The sequence below is a fragment of the Trichechus manatus genome, unplaced genomic scaffold (genome assembly GCF_000243295.1).
Source record: "Trichechus manatus latirostris isolate Lorelei unplaced genomic scaffold, TriManLat1.0 scaffold00054, whole genome shotgun sequence".
NCBI classification, from domain to species: Eukaryota; Metazoa; Chordata; class Mammalia; order Sirenia; family Trichechidae; genus Trichechus; species Trichechus manatus.
The window spans coordinates 1,816,730-1,826,063 of NW_004443990.1; the positions used below are offsets into that span (position 1 = coordinate 1,816,730).

The 9,334-nt window shown below is 37.5% G+C and overlaps 1 protein-coding gene across 1 annotated transcript in view; it reads left to right on the plus strand.

Moving 5' to 3' along the window:
* PPM1D (protein phosphatase, Mg2+/Mn2+ dependent 1D) overlaps positions 1-9,334 on the plus strand; it is a 43,800-nt gene that overhangs the window by 19,343 nt on the left and 15,123 nt on the right. The window contains exon 3 of the mRNA XM_004377842.2: positions 4,878-5,002. Coding sequence (XP_004377899.1) covers positions 4,878-5,002 — 125 coding nt within the window. The remainder of the gene's footprint in view (positions 1-4,877; positions 5,003-9,334) is intronic.

Genomic DNA, 9,334 nt, shown 5'->3' on the forward strand with positions numbered 1-9,334 from the left:
TTGGAAACCCTATGGGGCAGTTCTACTCTCCTATAGAGTCACTATGAGTTAGAATCAACTTGACAGCAGTGGGTTTTGGTATCTAACTATGCAGAAAAACAGACTAGGATAGAAATACACCAAATGTTAACAGTATTCTGGGTGATGGAATTTTTTATCTACATATCTCTCAACTACCACTGTTCCACAGGCCACCTGGTTTCCCTCCATACACAGGCAACCGATGTTACTGTGTATCCTTTGGTAGGGAGATATTCATATACAATCAAATATGTAGATACACCATCATTTATTTAACTAGTTTCCTGTTGATATATTTTTATTTCTAATTTTTTGTTACTACAAACAGTGCTGTAAAATGAAAAACGCTGCTCGTGGATCTTTTGCCCATATGTAAGTATATTTGGAGGAGCAATTGCTGGATCAAAGAGGAGTGTGTTTGGAATATTGATAACAATTTATCTTCACAGAGGTTGTGCCAATTAACACCCTACCAGCAGTAGAAATTTTAAAATCTAAGATGTACGGTGGAGATACAACTTAATATTTCTTTCTAGTTGGCCACGTGAACAATTACACATCTTTCCCTTACTGATTAGAAGGGTTAATACTAGGTCTAAACCCGTTTCTCATGGAAAGATGACTTCGAGTTTGTCTTCTCCTATCACTGTTTCTGTGGTTAAAGATATATATGGAATGTCAACTCTGCAACGAGGCAATGTTTCTTATTGTAAGAATGATCCTTCAATGGAACTGCCTCTAATGGGGGGATTTTGAATGGATCACAACTTTCTTTTGGGAAGCACAGGCCTCAGCTTCCTATGTGCATCGGTTTGACTGGTACAGATCAGGAAGCTACAGTCATGGGCTACTAGAAGAGCTGATTTCTGTGGCACATGAAGCTTGCATAAGCTAGGTTGTTCTCTGTCTAACCGTGTGGTCTTGTTTACTTACAACTAAGCTGTTACTTGGGGGGCTAGAAAATAACTCCTGAGTTTCTGTAAGGATCCCTGCTGAAGACAACATGCCTGAAGCTGCCATGCTGTGTTTCCTGTCCTATTACCCAAAAGCTAATTGAACGTGGTTTCAGGCTACAGTCTATTTGATCCTGAGAATGTGAAGGCCATTCTTCACACTTACAGTGATACCACTGCCGGTAGTCATGCAAAGAGGACTTTGCAGTTATAAACTAAATTCTCACATATATTAGAGTCTGTTTTCTGGGCTTTCTAACTGTTTTCCCTGTCTGTTCATGTGCTAGTACTATATATATACTTGCAATTGAGGCTTTATTATATGTTTTAGTATTGGCAGGTCTGATCCTTTCTCACTGATTTTCTTTTAGCATATATATATATATTTTTTCTTGGTCTATTTATTTTTCTACTTGTAATTTAGAATTGTTTTTCTTTGGTGTAAATGTATTAAATTTTACCCCTGTCCCTCTTTTTTTTTAGAGTTCAGATTTTTTGCCTTATTATTTAAAATACCATCTGGACATTTGGATAGGTTCGCTGTGCCATTTGGGAGCAGGTGTCTTTTGCACAAATTGAACTGTTTTATTATAAATTATTTCCTCCTTTCCTTCCATCTCACCCTAGGCAACTGGCCAAAGTTCTGTTTTTCCAGCCTTCTGTTGCTGCTTAGTCTGCTCTCTGCATATCAGATTATTCCTTTTGGCGTGCTTTTTAATTATACAGGACGGTAGCAGGCAGTGCAATGAAAACAGCATCTCTTGTAAGATTGCCTTGAGTTTTTAATACTGGATTTAAAACTTCATATTTTAACTAGTACCATTATTTGTCTTTTGTTCTTCAGAGACAGACCATAATATCCTTAGATATTTTCAAGAGAATTTCAGTATAGTTATTTTGGAAGCAGGGATCCCTGGTGACACAATGGTTAAAACGCTTGGCTGCTAATCGGAAGTCGGCTGTTTGAAGCCACCACTCCTCCTCGGGAGAAACATGTGGCAGTCTGCTTCTGTAAAGATTTACAGCCTTGGAAACACTGAGGTAGTTGTACTCTGTCCTATAGGTGAGTTAGAATCTACTCTATGGCAGTGGATTTGGTTTGGTTTGGTTTTATATTAAAAGCAGTTTGGGTAGTTATTGTAATTACTTAAGTATTAAGCCTTACTTTGTTGGTGAGAAGGTTTAGGAAAGAACAGTAGAGCTCAAGGTGGTATGAAGGCAGAATATTGTTGGCCTCCTGCAGTGAGAATTGCAGCTCTTGTGTATTATAGATTGTTGTGAGTGGCAGTCAGTCTTTGCTTTGCTATTTGCTTTTGAGGATCAGCATTAAAGAAAGCATCATGTAACAAAATGATTGCCTTTGAGATTCTAACTCTTGCTATGACCTAGAACAATGTTTCTTTCAGAATTGAGAAACTAGCTTTTAAAAGGGATGGCAAAACAAGTGACTCTCTTGAATTTCTGTTTTACATTAACATCAGTGTTTTCTGATCATTCTGTACTTGCTTTAATCCTTCCCTATGCTACCATAGCCACCAGCCACATGTGGGTGTGTAAATTTAAACATAAATTAATTAAGATGAAATAAATTTAAAAATTCAATTTCTCATTCACTGTAGCCACATTTATGGTTCTAAATGGCCTCACATGACTAGCAGCTACCATGTTGGATTACACAGAATGTACATTTCTGTCATTGCAGAAAGTTTTATTTGGCAAACCTCCTTGACTGCCCTAGTCACATGAACTTGTCTTCTACTTTAGAAAGAAAATTGAGACTGTTCCCCTTCTGCTATATATTCATCTTTTTCTTGGCTCAGAGGAAGATGGATCTTTTCTCATTTATGAGATTCATGCCTTTATCCCTTTGGACTTTATTTCATTCATTATCTCTTCTTTCTCTAGCATCTTCATTCATCTGAATTTAGAATAGAGAGAATCCATAGATGAGATAGAGGTTACCTGGCTGTCTGCCGTGTAGGTGTCATTTCATGATGACAGTCCTTTGGAGGTGGTCACCATTGTCTATCTTATCTTAACCTTTCCATATCTTGAAGTCAGTTCAGTTTCAGTGTAGATATATTTAGTCCATTAGGTTTAGAAGGATAGAGCCATGCTACTGAAACTCAGCATAGTAAACTAACAAGAGACTAGTATATAAATCAGGATGTCATATTACTCATTAATAATGAGAAAAATAAGTGACAAGAAGTGACTAATTACTGTCAACTAGTCTGCATTATCTTCATCCTGTAGATTAAATGAAAAATTCAGATTATAGTCAAAGGGTTTCTGGGTACACCTGAAACCTGAGTTAGGAGATGTAATTAGATGGTCTTAATGTCATCTACCTGTGAGAGACTTAGGAATCAACTTCTGCATATGTATATATTTGTTAGGGGAACATAATATCAGGAAGGATAATACTGTTTCTTGGAAATGTTCTTTGCCACTCTTCCTCCACCTTTTCCAGTCTTCCAGAGACACACTCCCCTTCTGTTGGCTTTTTTTTTTTCTTTTTTCTTTTAGCCAGATTATGATTTCATTGATTTAAAAGTGAGTTTTATTTCACATTAATCCCATTTCAGTCATGCCAGGCATAGTTTGGGAGTCCCTAGATGGCACAACCAATTATGCACTTGACTACTAAGTGAAAGGTTGGAGGTTTGAACACGCTCAGGGGCACCTCGGAAGACAGGCCTGGTGATCTGCTTCTAAAAGGTCACATATAGAGCACAATTCTACTCTGACACACATGAAGTCGCCATGAGTTGAAATCACCTAACAACAACAAGCATAGGTTGGGAGACCATCTCTATTTTTTGTTTTTACTTGTTTTGCCCAGAGAATTAACCATGTTTCCAAGTGAACTGACTCTTCTGTGTACTAATTACTTTTTTCTGTTGCCCCTTGCCCCTCTCCCAAATTTTTAGCTTGGTTATGTATTTACTATTTTTATTCTTCACTAGACATTGTTCTCTAATATGAGGTCATTTGCTTTTGTTTTTGCCTCTACTAGAACTAGTCTTGAAGGTAACCAGTAATAAACTGATTATCATATTCAGTGGACTTTTCCTTGGTCTCATTCTCTGATACTGATTTTTTTTTTTTTTTTTTTTAATGATCCTTCCTTGGCTTCTGCTTGATGCTTCCATCTATTCTTCTTTTTACCAGCTAATCGTCCTCTTTTTTGATTCTGTTCCTTTCAAAACCTTTCATGTTACATTCTACCATAGTCAGACCTTCTTAATCCAGGTATATGGTAAAAAAAAAAAAATCATACTTTTTTTGGCTTTAACAGTTTTCTTGCTCTGTAACTGCCCAGTCTGCAGCTTTATAGCTGATCTGTTTCCCAAAAGTTTAGTTTCAAAGTATTAATTACAAAGGTCTCTAAATACATAGATGTTTCTATTGTGGTATTTCCTATTGATTCCTCAGATCAGAAATACTAAAACCGAAGTGCTACTGTGGTGCTCCCCAATAAAACTGCACAAAACTGCATAACCTTTTCTTGATCATTATTTAAACTCTTTTCACATAAACTGTTTTTCCTCCTCCCTCCGCCCCCTCCTTGTTTTTGTGTTTTTTTTTTTTTAATACTCATTAAGTCCTCTTGCTTTCTTCTTTGACATAGTATCCACTCTTTTTTCCCCTCCATTATTTCCATTCTGTCCTGTCTGGCCTCCTACAGTAATCTTCAAATTCTTCCCTTCTAACGAACTCTATTTTGTCTTTCCTCTCTGAAAAGGAATTTTGCATTATATATCTTTGTATCTGAAGCAGATAAGTTATTATCTTGTAATATATTCTTATGTTATTAGTTATTTAACACATTGAACTAGCTTAGTTGCTATATTTCAGTCATTTTGAGTATTTTTATAAACTCTTTTGTTTATTTTTTAGTGTGATGAACAAGTCTGGAGTGAATCGTGTAGTTTGGAAACGACCTCGACTCACTCACAACGGGCCGGTACGAAGGAGCACAATTATTGACCAAATCCCTTTTCTGGCAGTAGCAAGAGCACTTGGTAAGAAGGACTTAATGTTTGGTGAAATCACAGTGGATTTATTACAATAGAAGATGGTGAAATGACACAGGAGACTGAAAACTAAATCCTTACGTGGCAAATGATGGAGGTAGAGATACTAAATGTACTAAAACTTTATTGGAGGAAGGTTAAGATATGGATGTCAGTGCCAGTTGCTCTTTGATCATGAGTCATGTTCAATGTTTTGCTAACTCCCATCTATACTTAGGGAAGTATATGTATGTCTGGGCTTAATGTTACCCTTAGCACTATTTTTAAGTGTTCTTCCCTATTTCAGCCCATCATATTTCCTCTAAGAGTCTTCAAAGCTCTTTCTTCTTTAGCTAAGCAAAGTAGATTGTCCATGACAAAGTAAAAATTGTTATTTCCTGGCCTACTCAGTTTTAGAAGGAAGATTAGAAAATTTAGCTGTAGAAATACCTTACCTTTGCTGTGCTAGATTGGGATAGTTTTTCGAAAGAAAATTTTTCTCAGAAAACACCAATTTATTCCTCCTGTCCTTCTTCCTTCAACAGATACTTGAGTACTGACTCAGTGCCAGGCATTATGTTAGGCTATGGAGATATAATACACTCTCTACCCTTATGGAGCAAGACTATGTAGTTGAGGAGACAGGCAATAAAGAAGTAAGCTTATACATGAAACAATTATGGGTTAGGAAATGCTATGGAAGAAATAAACAGGGTGTCGTGATAAACAGTAGTTTAGGAGGGGAAAACTATTTTAGACAGTGTGATGGAAATGCTTCTCCAGCTTCTTGTCTCTTCTGTGAACTGTTTGATTTTCTTCTAAGTTGCATTTTTAGCCTAAGTTAACCTGAGGTGGATATTGTTGTTTGCAAGCAAAGAATCCTAATACAGGCAGGAAAGGACTTGGTGTCTTTGAGGAACAGGAATTAAGCCAGTGTGAGAGGGGAGATAGAGCTATAAAATGAGGGTGGAGATGAGGACGCTTAACAGATTATGAAGGGCCATATAGCCCAAAGTAAGGAGTTTGGTGAAGAAGACATTATGACAGTAAGGCCTAGGCTATGGTAAGGAATTTGCTTTTTATTTTAAATGATTGAAGAGTAGTAGAGGAAGTATTTCATAATGGTTAAGAGATGGTCTCTAGAGCCAAAATGCCTAGATTCCAATCCCAGTGCTTCTGCTTTGCAGCCTTGGCAAATTAATTAATCTTTTGTGACATGGTTTTTTTTAATATATAAAAAGGGTGTAATAATGGTACCTACCTCATACTTTCGTATTGAATGATATAATACATGTAAAGTGCTTTGCAGGAGAAAATTGGGGTACAGAACTCAAATTCTAGTAAAGAGACCAGACTTAATGGTGTGACTGAGACTGGAGAAACCCCAGAAGGCATGGCCCCTGGACTCTGTTAACCCAGAACTAAAACCATTCCCAAAGCCAACTCTTCAGACAAAGAATAAACTGGACTATAAGACATAAAGTGATAACTCGTGAAGAGTATGCTTCTTAGTTCAAGTAGATACAGAAGACTAAATGGGCAGTTCCTGTCTGGAGGCAGGATGAGAAGGCAGAAAGGGATAGGAGCTGCTTGAATGGACACGGGAAATCCGGGGTGGAAAGGAGGAGTGTGCTGTCACAGTATAGGGATAGCAACTAGGGTCACATAACAATGTGTGTATAAATGTTTGTTTGAGAAACTAACTTGAGCTGTAAACCTTCACCTAAAGCACAATAAAAAATAAATAAATACATGTAAAGTGCTTAGAATAGTGTTTGGCACATGGTAAGTGCCCTATAAATGTTGGCTGTTATTGTTAATTATTGAAGTCGGTCAGTGACACGATGCAGTTTATGTTTTTAAAGGATCAGTTTGGATGCTATATGGATAAGATTATAGGAGGATAAAAACAGAAGCAGGACCAAATATATGAAAAGATGGTCAATGTAATTAGCCATCAGAGAGATGGAAATCAAAACCACAGTGAGATACCATTTCACTCCCACTAGGATAGCTAAAGAGCCATGGTGGCACAGTGGTTAAGCGCTTGAGCAGTGGTTAACTGAAACGTTGGCAGTTTGAACCCACCAGCCACTCCACGGGTGAAAGATGTGACAGTCTGCTTCTGTAAAGATTACAGCCTTGAAAACCCTATAGGCAGTTCTACTCTGCCCTGAGGGTCTATGAGTTGGAATCAACTCGATGGCAGTGGGAGGATGGCTAAGATTAAAAAAACCATAAAACAGACAATAACAAATTTTGGCAAGGGTGTGGGGAAATTGAAACCCTTATCCATTGTTGGTGGGAATGTAAAATGGTACAGCCGTCATGGAAGACAGTGTTGTAGTTCCTCAAAAAACTAAAAATAGAATTAACATATGACCCAGCAATTCTACTCCTAGGAATGTACCCAAAAGACTTGAAAGCAGAGACTCAGATACTTGTATACCAATGTTCATTGCAGTGCTATACACAATAACCGAAAGCTGGAAACAACCAAAATGCCCATCAACAGACAAGTGGATAAACAAAATGTGTACATATATATAATAGAATACTACTCAGCCCTTAAGAGAAATGAACTCTTGATATGTGCTACAACATGGAGGGAGCTTGAAGACATTCTGCTCAGTGAAATAAGTAATCACAAAAGGACAAATATTGTATGACCTCACTTATATAAGAAGACAAGAACGGAAATGTATAGAGACCAAAGTCTATTAGTGGTTACCAGGGGTGGAGGGATGGGGAACCAGGGGGCGATTACTTATCGAGCACTGAGCTTCAGTTTACAGTGATGGAAAATCCCATTGATTAAGTGTAGGGTTGCATAGCTGATTATTGTAATTGCTGTTGATAAGTTGTATACCTGTAAAAAGTTGAACTGGCAAAAGTTGTGTGATATATTCACAACAACGACAAAAAAAAAAAAAAAGTAGCTGCTGAGTATGCTTACGTACAACCAAACACCTGGGATTTGGTTTCTTAGTTTAGAGGTTTAGGGTCATGGTTGCATGGGACATCCCAGTTAATTGGCCTAATAACGTGTTTAGTGCTTCTGTTCTACCTCCTAGTTCTTTGTGTAGTTTCTGGGGTCTTAAAATCTTACAAGCAGACATCCAAGGCACAACAGTTGATCTCTGTTTGTTTGGAGGAAGAAGGAAGGTCGGGAATAAGAGGAAGAAATGGAATATGTGGCTAATTGCCTCCATGAACAACCACCTTCTTTACCATGAAACTAGAAGAACTGGATGGTGCTGATTACCATTACTGAATATTTGGATCAAAGATTCTATAGAAGAATCCTGATCAAAAAGGGAAAAACGTAGAACAGAGTTTCAAATTCTCATGGAATCCAGACTTTCTGGAGCCAAGGAGGGTGGATGGACCCCCAAAACTATTGCCCTGAGATAATCTTTAAACCAAAAATATCTCCTGAATTCTTCTTAAAACCAAATAGTAGTTTAGCTTAACTAGTAAAGAACGTCTGCCTTGAGCATTGTACTCTTTTAAGATCTATTTATATGAGATCAAATTGACAACAGCAACTTTAAAGATTAGATAGGAAATTTAGAGGGCAATGAGTTTATGTTAATGGAGGAGGAACAACTCGGAAGAGGAGGGTGAGAATGCTTACACAACTCAAAGAATATAATCAATGTCACTGAATTGTACAGGTGAAAATTGTTGAATTGATGTTCTGCTGTGCGTATTCTCAACAACAACAAAAATAAATTATTTAAAAAAATGGATGTAGGGATATAATTTAGGGGCCTGTTGCAGTTTCTAGGCACTTTATATGTTTTATAGATTTTTGCGGAACTAGAATGATGTTGCTCAACGTTATCCAGGTCATTTATTCATAGTATAAGCAGGTGATACAATTGAGCCTCCAGTTGTTAGCAAGGAAAAGTTGAGAAAAAGGTGATAGTCAAATGTTGTTTATATTTCAGATACAGGGTTAATTTGAGATTTACTACTGCCATTTGTAATAGTGTCTTAGTTCCTAGGGTTCCATAACAAAGTACCACGAAGTGGGTGACTTTAAAGAACAGAAATTGTCTCACGGTTCTGGAGGCTAGAAGTCTAAATTCAGGGCGTCAGTACGGCTATGCTCCCTCTCAGTTAGCTCTAGGGGAAAGAGCTTTCCTTGTCTCTTTCAGCTTCTGATAGGCCTTGATGTTTCTTGGTGATCCTTGGATTGTAGACAAATCCTCAAATGGTGTCTTCCTTCTGTGTGTGTCTGTTTCCTTGTCCTCCCCATTTGCTAAGATACTACTCAGAAGGGATTAGGATTAGGACCTACTACTCTGGTAAGACCTCTGGGAAAGAGAATTTTCC